Genomic DNA, 14,711 nt, shown 5'->3' on the forward strand with positions numbered 1-14,711 from the left:
GGTAACACCTGGCTTGAAATAAAGGGGACTTAGGAGTCTTTAAGCTGCACAGGAGTCAACAGTCTGATGAGGCACCTAAAAAAGCCAATGTAATTCTAAGCTTCATCAATAGGAGAATAGTGTCAAGATCAATGGAAGGAATAGTCCCACTCTTGTCTGTCATGGTCAGATCTCACCTGAAATATTTTGTCCAAGTTCTGGGCACCTCAAGAGATATGGGCAAGTTGGGCAAGTTAGAATGGATCCAGAGAATGGTGACCAAAATGGTCAAAGGTCTGAAAGCCAAGCTCTCTGAAGAGTGGTTGAGGAATCTGGGTATGTTTAGCTTGGAGAAAAGAAGAGGAGAGGGACATGATAGCTATGTTTAAATGTTCGACAGAGTGTCCCATTGAGGAGAATGGGGTAAGGTTGTTTTCTGCTGCTCTGGAGACAAGGACACAATGGAGCCATAGATTCAAATTTCAGGAAAAGAGACTCCATGTAAACATTAGAAAGACCTTCCTGGTGTTTAGAGCTGCTTGACTGTGGGATATGCTGCCTGGGAGCCTGGTGGAGTCTCCTACTTTAGAGGTTTTAAAACAGAGTCTGGGTGGCCATCTGCCAGGAATGCTTTAATTCTGTCCTTCCAAATGTATTAGTCCAATTGCTAACTGGAGTTGGAAGCACACCACCTTGTGTCTGCATTTTGAGATCTTATTGTGTTTGAGATCTTCTGGGGAGGCCCTTCTCTGTCTCTAACCATCCTGACAGATGCCTCTATTGGATACATAGAAGAGGGCCTTTTTCATGGTTGCTCCCAGGCTCTGGAAATCACTTTCCAGGGAGATTAGACTGGCACCTTTCTTACTATCCCTTTGCAAGTCTCTTTATTTATTAGTGAGTCTTTGAGGACCAGAAGAAAGGGCCTTCCATGCACTGTGCTTGGATCAAACCTGGATTCTCAGAAGCCAAGATGAATCAAGTGAGGCTGTTGTACTTTGTCCATATTGTGAGAAAACATGAATCACTAGGAGAAAAAGCAATGATGCTTGGTTAGATAGAGGCAGTAGGCAAAGAGGGAGACGGCATGGATGGATTTCCATCAAGGAAGCCATGGCCTTGCACTTGTTGGTCTTGAGTGGAAATCATCTATTGGACAGATGGCAAGCTATTTCACCTCAGCAGACTAAAAGCCAAAACCAAGGTTACAACAACATCTGTTATTGAACTCCAATATGGTGATGACAATTTCATCTGTCCACATTCAGAAGAAGACCTACAAGCCACTCTAAACAACTTCACAGAAGCATACAAGAAGCTCGGCCTCTCATTCAACATCGAGAAAACCAAAGTGCTCTTCGAGCAGTCACCAGCCAATCCTTCTCCAATGCCAGAGATACAGCTTTATGGTGTCACATTAGAAAATGTTGACCATTTCTGCTCCCTCCCATCTTTTCACAAAAGTCAACATTGACACTGAAATACAACACCGCCTGAGCTCTGCGAGTGCAGCATTTTTCCAAACGAAGCAGAGAGTGTTTGAGGACCGGGACATCCGTAGGGAGACTAAGGTACTTGTTTCCAAAGCTATTGTCCTCCCAACCCTGCTATATGCCTGCGAGACATGGACTATCTACAGATGTCACATGCAACTCCTAGAATGATTCCATCAGTGTTGCCTCGGAAAAATCCTGGGAAGACAAGTGGACAAATGTCAGCGTGCTGGAAGAAGCGAAGACCACCAGCACTGAAGCAATTGTCCTCCGCCATCAACTCAAGTTCCTCCAACAGGATATTACAACTTCTGGAGGAAATATACTATAGAATCTCCTGGAAGAATTCCTATTTTAGGGTAAATGAAACCATAAGAACCAGTCCTGTGGGTATAGAGGTCACAAGGCATGCTTCTGGTACAGAGCTAAGAAAGAGCTGCAGCTCTATTTGCTTTTGGTTTGAGGCTGGTCACAAAATATTGCACATGGAGGTGAATTCTGTGCCTGGCAGCCAGTAGCTGAGCAGATATTGGATCTGGGCCCAGACAGCTGGATGCCCAGAATAGTATGGATCCTGATGGCAGAAAGAACTGTGTGCGAAGCTGTGGCTCGACAGAGCAAAAGAAGCATTCTGGCTCATGCAGACAACTCAAGGGGGAAAACCGTTTGCAGTTGCCAAGGTGACGGCGTAACTCTTGGGAAAGGAAATCAGGCTGTAGGAAGCTCAAGGCATGGCTGGCAAACATCTGAGCACAGTGTTGGAGACAAAGGGATTCAGGAGAAAACGGGAAAGCGAGCAAGCTGGAGATAGGAAGAGATTATCAGTGGCCTTTTGGCCCAAGGAATCTGATTCCAATAGTCTTCAGATCACTTTGGGATGCTGCAAAACATTGCATGCCTCACACCCATTCATGCTCTTTGGCTTCAAAATATTGAGGGAAATAATTATACTATGTTGTTGTTGTTGTTCATTTGTTCACGCCAGAGCTCCCTGTCGTCCGTCACCACCCCCAGCTCCTTCAAAGTCAGTCCAGTCACTTCAAGGATGCCATCCATTAGGGCTGGGCGGTTTCATTTCGTTAATTCGTAATTCGTTAAAAATTCGTTATTTTTTTTATAACGAAGCGATAACGAACCATTCTGGAGCAACTTAAAAATGAAACGAATTTTTAAATTCATTTCGTAAATGCTTCGGATTTGTTATGTATTCGTTTCGTTATCGGTTTGAGGTCGTTTCGTTATTATTTCCGCATGTCTGGGGCAAGTTTTATAGTTGTTTTTTGTTTAATTAGTGAAAAAAAATATAATATCACACCAACAGTCAACAACAGAGGGAGAGGGAAGCTTCAGAAGTTCCCCCTGTCCCATTTGGAGGTTTTTTAGCATATTGCGCTGTCGCGTCCGCCATTAACGAATCGATTCGTTATTGTTTCGTATTTGTTTCGTTAATGTTTCATAATTTTTTTTACATTTACGAAATTTCGTAAATATTGAACTTTTTAAAAGAAAAATTTCGGAATTCTTTTAAATATCGAAACGCAACCCCCCCCAAAAAACGAATTGATTTTAGAAACAAATTTTTCCGTTGTTACCCAGGCCTACCATCCATCCATCTTGCCCTTGGTCGGCCTCTCTTCCTTTTGCCTTCCGCTTTCCCCAACATAATTGTCTTCTCTAGGCTTTGCTGTCTCCTCATGATGTGGCCAAAGTACTTCAACTTTGTCTCTAGTATCCTTCCCTCCAATGAGCAGTCGAATTATACTATGTAGCACAATTTTATTCCTGTGTTATAAATGGCATTTCCTAATTGGTTCTATCATAAAAACATGGAAAATGTTTGTTAAAGTGGAAAAAAACTTTGTTTTTGTGGGAGGACATTTTGCTATAGTTTTTCAATCAATATTTCGTCCAATCTCAACCAATTAAACATAGTTTGTAGAAGCCACAAAAGTGGAGTTTCTGGAGTATAAAAACTACTTTCAAGGTAAGTACAATATAAATAAACAGGAAATAATATTTTCAAACCAGGAACAGAACATTTTTTAGATTTTGCTATATAGCATTATTATTATTTGAATCATAACAAGATGAGTCCACAGTAAACAAGGTCACTATGCTGACTGTTGTATTGGATCACACATTGGACACTTCCCAAGTGTCTAGGACTGTGTTATGTATCGGTGAATAATGTGTGCAGATCTGAGAAGAGTGGCCTTCTGCAGCTGGCAGATGGTAATTTTGTCAGGCTGATTGTGTTTAAGTGCAGGCCAAGGTCTTTAGGCACTGCACACAGTGTGCCAATCATCACTGGGGCCACCTTTACTAGCTTGTGCCAGAGTCTTTGCAGTTCGATCTCATATCATGTCAGCTTTTCCAGTTGTTTCTCTTCAATCCTGCTGTCACCTGGGATTGCAACATCGACGAGCCGTACTTTGTTTTTTAACACGATTGTGAGGTCAGGAGTCTTGTGCTCCAAAACTCTGTCAGTCTGAATTTGCAAGTCCCAGAGTAGTTTGACATGTTCATTTTCTGTAACTTTTTCAGGCTTGTGATCCCACCAGTTCTTTGTCGCAGGCAGATGGTCTTTGTGGCACAAGTTTCAATGAATCATCTGAGCAATGGTGTTATGCCTCTGCTTGTAGTCTGACTATGCAATATTCTTGCAGCAGCTGAAGATGTGATCTATTGTTTCATCTGCTTCCTTTCATCTGTCGTCGACTTTTCAATTCTGGCTTTGATGACATTTGTTCTTATGGCTTGTTCTTGGACTGCCAGAATCAGGCCCTCCGTCTCCTTTTTCAAAGTTCCATTTGTGAGCCACAACCATGTTTTTATTTGTCAACTAGCTGTACCTGCCACATGTTGCTGTGGCCAACCTTCCCTCCCTCGTTCCTTCCTTCCCTCTTTTTTTTCCCCTTCTTCTTTCTTCCCTCTCTACCTGTTTCTTTTCTCGCTTCCTTTGCTCTTTCGTTCCATCCTTCCTTGTCTCTTTCCTGCCCAGGGGACACCTAGATGTTTTACCATCCTGTGGGAGGCTTCCCTCGTGTCTCTGTATGGGAAGCTGGAGCTGACAGAAGGGAGCTCACCCTCCTCCTTGGTCAGCAGTCCTGCTGGCATAAGGGTTTAAACCTGGGGAAATATTTCCTCCTCAAGTAGGGAAATATAGTCTACCCAGTGATTCCCAAACTCTAGTCCTCCACAAATTTTGGTCTTCAGCTACCAGATGCTGAAGTCTGCCTTGATCAATGATCAAGGGCTCTGGGAGCTAAATATCTGAAAGGTAAGAGTTTGGGAACACAGCACTCTACCACATCAGCTGGATCTGTCCAAGGTACTGAATCTATTTGGCAATAAAGTTCAATGCCTTGAATGACTGTGGCTGGATCTACACACTGAAAATGCATTATATGGGTCTAAACTAGCCTAAAAATGCACTCAAGCTGCATTATATATCAGTTCAAGCAGTCCCCATGTTACGAACAAGATAGGTTTTGTAGGTCTGTTCTTAATTTGAATTTACATGTAAGTCTTAACAGGTATGTTTTTAAAGTTTAACTCCAGGAACACATTGCCCCTGTTTCTTTTGTTATCTGGGTCCCTGTCCAGAAGATTTCCCCTCACTTTCTGTCTCTGTAACAAATGGGTTTTGAAAAAATTGGATTGTTGTGGAAACAAGGATTGACAATAAAGCTTCAGTGGACACATCTTTTCCCCATGATAACTCTCCAGGAATGACCTTCTGAGGGGAAGATTTCTCTCACTTCCTGTTGTCTCAATCCTATTCTTAACTAGGAGTCATTTGTAAGTCGGATGTTTGTAAGCCAGGGACTGCCTGTATATGTGGGGCCTTTCTTATAGCTTAGAATAAAACACACAGCAAATGTAATGTCACATTATAGAGTAATAGAATTGAAGAGTTCCAAGGACGTGCCATTAATTAAGACACAATCCAAGTGTTCTGGAACAGCTGTTCCAGGAGCTCCAGATTTATTTGCTGTGTTTAAATGTTTGTGTGCAATCCCATGCTTGGGATTTTGCAGCAGGGGGTTTCCTGTTATAATTTGCATTTATAGGGTAGGCCACCTGCCAATTATAGTTAGGATTCCTGGTCCTGCCCCTTTTTTGCTTTTTGGAGGGAAGGGAGCCTTTTCCAGTCAGTCACAGAAAGGTTAGCCAATGTATAGGATGTGTTTACTTCCCCTGTACAAAGGCTTCAACCTTTATGAGCTCCAGGGAAAGAACGCCAGGGAAGCATTCCCACAGCTTTAAGGGTCTCCTAAGAACTCCAGGGATTCCTTCCTACAGCCTTGGGAGTTTCCAGGAAGGCAGCCTTAAACTCTAAAGAACATCCACTGCCTGTCTGGTAGGTCTTCTCACTGTTTCGAGAAGCAGTTCGGCCTGGCAGAGGAGCTCACAACAGCGGGGGTTGGATTTTAGTTAGCCTTGGGAGAAGTTAAAAAGGGGAATTTTCCTTTGAAGAAAGTTATTGAAGATAGTGCCTGTTCCCTGTGGACAAGTTTGAGAGAACTGATACTTTGCCAAGAAAGCTTCATTAATAAAAGACTTTGTTGTACCTTTAAAGCCATTTGAAGATTCCTTTTGTAAAGGAAGCCTCTGAGAACTTTTCCTAGGGCCCCTGGCTTCCCGCTGGGTAAAGGTTACACATCCTATATCTAAAGTCAACTAGCTATAGGCCCAGCGGCGACAGAACACCAAGCATTCCTGGCAGATGGCCCTCCAGAACTCCAGAGAAGGATTCTATGCTGGTTTTGACCTATAAAAATCTATACGGCTCTGGTCCAGCATACCTGTCTGAACGTATCTCCTTCTATGTCCCACCTCGGAGCTTAAGATCTTCTGGGGAGGCCCTGCTCTCGGCCCCACCTCTTATCACAAGTGAGGCTGGTGGGGATGAGGGACAGGGCCTTCTCAGTGGTGGCCCCTCGCCTGTGGAACTCACTCCCCAGGGAAATTAGGTCATCAACATCCCTCCTCTCCTTCAGAAGGAAGCTGAAAACATGGATATGGGACCAGGCCTTTGGGTAATCTGGCAGACTGGCAAGGTAATGACGACCAGGATTTGGAAAGGACTATGGTAATGCTGAATGGACTTATGGATTTTAGAACTTGGTGAACGTTGGCCACTAGATTGGCTTATAGTTGTTATTATATTAATTGAATGTTTTTAACTTGTGGTTATTGTTGTTATGTATTTTATCTGTTGAACTGTTGGCATCGAATTGTGCCAGTTGTAAGCCGCCCTGAGTCCCCCCTTGGGGGTTGAGAAGAGCGGGGTAGAAGTGCCTGAAATAAATAAATAAATAAATTATTGTTCATTCATTCATTGAAGGACACTGGAACAGCCAAGTTTTCAGGCTCCTCCTGAAAACTGCCAGGGTGGGGGCTTGCCTAATTTCTCTGGGGAGCGGGTTCCAGAGCTGAGGGGCCACCACAGAGAAGGCCTGCTCCCTCAGCCCTTTCTCTGGACACCTTCCAGCTTGTCAATATGCTTCTTGAATTGTAATGCTCAGAACTGGACATAATATTCCAGGTGTACCCAGTCGCTCCTTGCCATAAGAGCTTATGCTTATTGCAGTTGAGTGTTTCAGGATTTATAATCTTTGGAACTAGGAGCATAGTGTCTAGGAGCATAGTGTCTAGATCTAGGGAAGTAATGCTCCCCATGCTCTATTCTGCTTTGGTTAGACCACACCTGGAATATTGTGTCCAATTCTGGGCACCACAATTCAAGAGAGATATTGGCAAGCTGGAATGTGTCCAGAGGAGGGCGACTAAAATGATCAAGGGTCTGGAGAACAAGCCCTATGAGGAGCGGCTTAGGGAACTGGGCATGTTTAGCCTGAAGAAGAGAAGGAGATATGATAGCCATGTATAAATATGTGAGAGGAAGCCACAGGGAGGAGGGAGCAAGCTTGTTTTCTGCTTCCTTGGAGACTAGGACGCAATGGAACAATGGCTTCAAACTACAAGAAAGGAGATTCCATCTGAACATGAGGAAGAACTTCCTGACTGTGAGAGCCGTTCAGCAGTGGAACTCTCTGCCCTGGAGTGTGGTGGAGGCTCCTTCTTTGGAAGCTTTTAAACAGAGGATGGATGACCATCTGTCAGGGGTGATTTGAATGCAATATTCCTGCTTCTTGGCAAAATGGGGTTGGACTGGATGGCCCATGAGGTCTCTTCCAACTCTATGATTCTATGATTCTAACTGACATTGCTTGTCTCTTCCTTCTGTGCCCAAGAACCAGATCCGCCAGTCAGCCTTGTGGCTGAAAGAATCCCTCTGTTTGCCTGGCAGCCGGGGCTTCTGTGCCAACCATTCTGCCCATTAGCAGATGGGCTCCGTGGCGGCCGCTGTCTGCTGTTGCCATGGCTATGGAGATGAAGCCCAGGCCTCGGAGGCTGCCCAGATGAACAGCGTGCAGGAGGAGAATGGAAGAGCTGATTCATTCTTGCAGGAGGCAATTGCTTCGCCCTCTTAGCACGCAAAGGTCTGGCAGCTGGCCTCAGACAAGCTTGTGATGTCGGGACAAGCTTGTGTTTCTGGGAAAAGCTGGCATTCTTCAGCAAGCTGCTAATGAAAGAGAGGTGACATTTCGCACCGAAATGGGCACCGAGTGCTTCTTTTGTCCAAACAGACAAAAGGAGCTTGTGTGTGGATGCCCCTCCTTGCAAGCTGGGGGTCATGTTGACATAAGAAGCAGCCACACGTTTTTAAAATTAGTTTTATTAAGTTTTCTCAAGCAATTAATGAAAAGATCTCATATAAATCTAACCCCAGGTAATTATAACATCTTCAGCTCTCTCACTCTCTCTGGGTTTCACATGAGAAAGACCTTTTAGTTAGTTCTTGTGGGTTTTTTCGGGCTATATGGCCATGTTCTAGAGGCATTTCTCCTGACGTTTCGCCTGCATCTATGGCAAGCTTCCTCAGAGGTGAGGTCAGAGGTGAGGACCTCACCTCTGAGGAAGCTTGCCATAGATGCAGGCGAAACGTCAGGAGAAATGCCTCTAGAACATGGCCATATAGCCCGAAAAAACCCACAAGAACTGAGTGATTCCGGCCATGAAAGCCTTCGACAATACCTTTTAGTTACTTTGCTACCATAACAAAGCCTATAACTCAGCCTAACAAGATAAGCCTCCATTCTTAACTAATGAGATTTGGCTCTACCAGCCTGCTACCAAGCTATTATTTGCTGTTAAGCTGCTTCAAACATCACCCAACATCTCTATTACACATAAAAGCATTAAAGCATGTGATATCTAATTTACAATCACATTATAGTGTCAAAAAAACCATATTTATTTATTTTATTTATTATTTATTTCGCTTACTTATACCCCGCCCTTCTCACCCCGAGGGGGACTCAGGGCGGCTTACAGGGAAGGCACAATTAGATGCCTAAATCACACAATATAAGTAGATAGCTTATACATTTCGGTAATTGTCATGTGTTATACAGAATGCAATGTGGATACACAGTGTTTCCTTGCTATTTCATAGAATCATTGAATCCTAAAGTTGGAAGAGACCTCATGGGCCATCCAGTCCAACCCCATTCTGCCAAGAAGCAGGAATATTGCATTCAAATCACCCCTGACAGATGGCCATCCAGCCCCTATTTAAAAGCCTCCAAAGAAGGAGCCTCCACCACACTCCGGGGCAGAGAGTTCCACTGCTGAACGGCTCTCACAGTCAGGAAGTTCTTCCTCGTGTTCAGCTGGAATCTCCTTTCTTGTAGTTTGAAGCCATTGTTTCGCGTCTTAGTCTCCAGGGAAGCAGAAAACAAGTTTGCTCCTTCCTCCCTGTGGCTTCCTCTCACATATTTATACAAGGCTATCATGTCTCCTCTCAGCCTTCTCTTCTTCAGGCTAAACATGCCCAGCTCCTTAAGCCGCTCCTCGTAGGGCTTGTTCTCCAGACCCTTGATCATTTTAGTTGCCCTCCTCTAGACACATTTCAGCTTGTCAATATCTCCCTTCAATTGTGGTGCCCAGAACTGGACACAATATTCTAGGTTCTCTTTTTGCAGACTCACTGTTTTGTGGGTTTTTGCCACCTGGCAATGATGAAGTGAGGAAAGGGGTTTCGCCCTCCCCCTCGGGAGAGAAGAAGCCAATCATAAAAAAGAGAGAGATAGGAGATACAAAGCAGTATGTAAATCATGGCCTTGTAGCCCTTCGTTATCGTTAGCAAAAAAAAAGTGTGCAGAGCCTCTAAATCTCCCCTTGCTTCTGCCTTGCCCTCAGAATGCGAGATAGAGAGATAGAGAGAGGGAGAGAGAGAGATGATAGAGATACAGATGATAGAGATAGTGATGATAGAGATAGAGATGACAGAGATAGAGACAGAGACAGAGATAGAGATAGAGATGATAGAGATAGAGATGATAGAGATAGAGATGATAGAGATAGAGATAGAAATAGAGACAGAGATGATAGAGATGATAGAGATAGAGATAGAGACAGAGACAGAGATGACAGAGATAGAGATAGAGATAGAGATGATAGAGATAGAGATGATAGAGATGATAGAGATAGAGATAGAGACAGAGATGATAGAGATGATAGAGATAGAGATAGAGATAGAGATAGAGACAGAGCCAGAGATGACAGAGATAGAGATAGAGATAGAGATAGAGATAGAGATAGAGACAGAGATAGAGATAGAGATAGAGATGTTCGTTTGTGGGATTAACATAAATCAAAAACCACTGGACGAATTGACACCAAATTTGGACACAATACACCTATCAGGGCAACGAGTGACCATCACTCATAAAAACACTTAAAAACACAGCAGAAGGGACATAAAAAGACAAAAAACTAAAAAAAAACCCATTACAATGCATGCACAAAACCCATATGTACACAAACACACATATATACACACATACACAAATATACACATCAGACGAGACTTAAAAGCCAAAAAATCAAAAAGAAGCTACAGTACATGCGCAAAAACAACTCCCCCGGCAAACAAAACATTCATTGGTATATCGACACTCTCTTCTGGACTACAACTCCCAGCATCCCCTAGACCAAGCCTTTTAGGAGAGGAGAATGAGCCAAATGCACTGCTTCCAAACTGCAAGCTTTCTTCTCTTTGGATTTCTTTGAGAGCATCCCAATCCCTGCATATTTCCAATCCTATTCGTGGACTGCAACTCCCAGCAATCCTCCAGATTGATAGAATAGATAGAGATAGGTAGTTAGGTAGACTGATGAATCAGAAGGACTGCTGGGAGTTGCAGTCCAAGAATAGGAGGAAAAGGAAGAATGGGGAGAAAGAGGAGGGGAACGAAAGGAGGGGAGAAAGGGAAAAGGAAGAGAAGGAAGGAAGGAGAGAAGGAAAGAAAAAAAGGAAGGAAAGAGAGGAAGAAGGAGAGAAAGAGGGAGGAAAGGTTGGCTACAGTAATGCGGGCTATATGGCCATATTCTAGAGGCATTTTCTCCTGACATTTCACCTGCATCTATGGCAAGCATCCTCAGAGGTAGTGAGGTCTGTTGGAACTAGGAAAATGGGTTTATATATCTGTGGAATGACCAGGGTGGGACAAAGAGCTCTTCTCTGCTGGAGCTAGGTGTGAATGTTTCAAATGACCACCTTCATTAGCATTTGAAGGCCTGGCTGAACCTGGGGGAATATATATATATATATATATATATATATATATATATATATATATATTAGCATCCCTACTACACAGATTTTCCTATGCATGGCAGGTACAGCTTGTGTGTGTGTATGTATGCATCCCTACTACGTGGATTTTCACTTTTTGCGGGTGGTCCTGGAACGTAACCCCTGCAATAAGTGAGGGAACACTGTACACAGCACACACCTGTTGTTGTTGTTGTTGTTGTTGTTGTTGTTGTTGTTGTTTATCCAAGGTATTATGGTCCTAAGATAGATGGCTCCTTTCAGATTTGGGCTAAAACCCAGAGTGGACTCTCCATCCCAGTATATAGAAGCTGCCACCTGCCATTGAGGGAATGATGTGAGATTTAATCTCTGCCTTGATTAATCATCAGTCAATTGGACTGAGAACAAGGTCATGCTATCAGCTAATAAGATGCACTTTGGGTTTTCAGCAGTCATAAAACAACGCAGCCAAAGGAACTGGCATTGAATCAATGTTTTAAATGTTACTCATCCACAATTATAATGCTTTCATGTGTTTCTGATAGCTGTGTTATCTATGTCTACATCTGCGCTGTAGAACTAATGCAGTTTGACACCACTTGAATTGCCATGGCTCAGTGCTGTGGAATCATGGAAGTTGTAGTTTTAATAGGTCTTTAGCCTTCTCTGCCAAAGAGTTCTGGTGCCTCAAACTACAAATCCCAGGATTCTATAGCCATGTGGTTTGTTTATCCTGCAGTAACATCCCCTTCGCAAGATGGATGTTGGATTTGCCTTGAGATCTCTCAAGTGCATCTACACCAGGTAAGGGCAAACTTCAGCTCTCCAGGTGTTTTGGACTTCAACTCCCACAATTCACTACTAGCTGTTATGAATTGTGGGAGTTGGACTCCTAAACACCTGGAGGGGCCAAGATTGCCCTTGCCTGATCTATGCTATAGAATGTATACAGTTTTATCGGTCCTTGAACTGAAGATACTGACCATAGTCACACAGAAGTTACTAGAGATGCTTAGAGACACAATATTAATAAAATCAGTCAATAATTAAATCTGCAACACTGGAACCTGAACATGTGGAAGACTTACTGTGTGTGTGTGTGTGTGTGTATAGTCATGCCAGGAGAGACTTGAGAAACTGCAAGTCGCTTCTGGTGTGAGAGAATTGACCGTCTGCAAGGACGTTGCCCAGGAGACACCCAGATGTTTTGATGTTTTATCATCCTTGTGGGAGGCTTCTCTCATGTCCCTGCTTGAGGAGCTGGAGCTGGTAGAGGGAGCTCATCCGCCTCTCCCCAGATTCGAACCTGCGATCTGTCAGTCTTCAGTCCTGCCGGCACAGGGGTTTAACCCACTGCGCCACAGAGGCTCCTGTATGTATATTGAGATATCTTGAGGATGGAACTCAAGTTGAGCACAGCATTCATTTATGACTCATATACAGTGTCTACATATAACTTTAGTACAGGCATGGGCAAACTCTGACCCTGCAGGTGTTTTGAACTTCAACAGAATTGTGGGAGTTGAAGTCCAGAACACCTGGAGGGATGCAGTTGGCCCATGCCTGCTTTAAGGTAATTGTATGCAATCTTTGTAATATATTGGAGGAACAGAGTTCAGGACTTTGGACAGTTCCTTCCTTTACTCTTGCTGAGAACTCCCAGAGCACTCTCTCTCACCCAATACCAGGATTTTGTCAGAAGGTGCCATGACACAAATGGCATCGAACTTTATAAGCAGATATGTCCTCGTCCACCTTGTATCAAGGACATGGCATTTTCTCAAAGACTGTCATTCCCTCAACAGCTCCATTGTGCATTGTGACCTTCATTGGCCTGGTCTTCACCCGCTTCTGGTTGATCAGTGTGCTTTACGGCGCATGGTGGGCCTACGACTGGGACAAGCCACGCAATGGTGGCAGGAAGATCAATCTGATTCGAAACTCGGCTGTCTGGAGATATATGAAGGACTACTTCCCCATCACGGTAAGCGAAACATTGCTGAATCAATGTCTTCAACCCTACCATCAGGGTGGCATAGCCTACATCTCCATTTGTGTTACGCAGTTCAAGGTTGGGTGGCAACATTTGTCATCCAATGCCCAACTGGATGCATGACTTAATATACATTTCATGACAGTCAGCTGAATGTGCAAGTGTGACAATCAAGACAAAAATGTCCCTCTTCTTGTATATAGTTTGATGTGTGTCTTCGAGCCATTTCTTTCGTGGCCTGCTCACATTTTGAGTGTTTAGAAGATGAGGTTGGGGATGCTGGAAGAGTTTCAGAGGGTCCAGAGAGAAATGTTTTGGAATCTTCCAGCAGCAATGTTTTGGTTTCACCTGGTGGTTCCCAGGAGAACAGTGAAGGCTGTTCCCATGGGTAGTTACCTGAAGTGTTGTCCAAGGAAATTGGAGAAGACAAATGTTTGTCGAGGTCAGAAAGATTGAAACAACATCAACAGGGCCAGCAATTAAGGACTCACTTCTCCCACCAGCTCAGAGATAAGGAGACCAGATGTTACTTACTTAGGCGATCCCTCGTTGTCCGAGTAGGATTGTCTTCCAAGATGGTGGAAGGGTATGTAGGTGACTGTGGAGCCCTATTTTTGATTTGCATGTTCTCCCGCAGTGAGGGCGTTATTTACTTTACGTAGGCAATCCCTCATTGTCCAAGTAGGATAATCCTCCAGGGTGGGTCCGTAGGTGACTATGGAGCCCTATTCTTGATCTGCATCGTCTCCCACACTGAGGGCATTGGTCTCCAGGTGGAAGGCAGTCCTAGTTGGAGTTGGTTTGATGTGCCTTCCTCTTGGCACATTTCTCTCTTTCGCCCTCCATTCGTACCTCTTCAAATTCTATATTTATTTATTTATTTATTTATTTTGGACATTTCTACCCCGCCCTTCTCACCCCCTAGGTGAGACGCACTCAGGGCGGCTTACATCCGGCACAATTCGATGCCAACAATTACAATAAAATGCAATAACAATAACACAATAGTTAAAAACATACAATTAATACAATATCAACTAAAAAACCGCATTCATCGAGTTCTAAAATCCGTCAATCCATTTAGCATTACCATATTCCTTTCCAACTCTAGTCATCATTACCTTTTTAATCTGCCAGATTACCCAAATGCCTGGTCCCATATCCATGTCTTCGGTTTCCTTTTAAAAGAGAGGAGGGATGTTGACAACTTGATTTCCCTGGGGAGTGAATTCCACAGGTGAGGGGCCACCACTGAGAAGGCCCTGTCCCTCGTCCCCACCAGTCTCACTTGTGATAAAGGTGGGGCCGAGACCAGGGCCTCCCCAGAAGATCTTAAACTCCGTGGTGGGACATAGAAGGAGATACATTCGGACAGGTACGCTGGGCCAGTGCCGTATAGGGTTTTATAGGTCAAAACCAGCACTTTGAATTGTGCTCAGAACTGGATCGGCAGCCAGTGGAGCTGACATAGCAGAGGAGTGGTGTGCTCCCTGTATGACGCTCCGGTGATTAAACTGGCTGTCGCCCGTTGGACTAGTTGACGTTTTCGAACAGTCTTCAAAGGCAACCCCACATA

The 14,711-nt window shown here is 44.0% G+C and overlaps 1 protein-coding gene across 1 annotated transcript in view; it reads left to right on the forward strand.

The window, feature by feature from the left end:
• Positions 1–215: 215 nt before the first annotated feature.
• MOGAT2 (monoacylglycerol O-acyltransferase 2) overlaps positions 216–14,711 on the forward strand; it is a 50,423-nt gene continuing 35,927 nt past the window's right edge. Inside the window, exons 1-2 of the mRNA XM_067466213.1 lie at positions 216–315; positions 12,948–13,126. Coding sequence (XP_067322314.1) covers positions 216–315; positions 12,948–13,126 — 279 coding nt within the window. The remainder of the gene's footprint in view (positions 316–12,947; positions 13,127–14,711) is intronic.

This window comes from Anolis sagrei, chromosome 3 (genome assembly GCF_037176765.1).
Source record: "Anolis sagrei isolate rAnoSag1 chromosome 3, rAnoSag1.mat, whole genome shotgun sequence".
In the NCBI taxonomy this organism is placed as follows: domain Eukaryota; kingdom Metazoa; phylum Chordata; class Lepidosauria; order Squamata; family Dactyloidae; genus Anolis; species Anolis sagrei.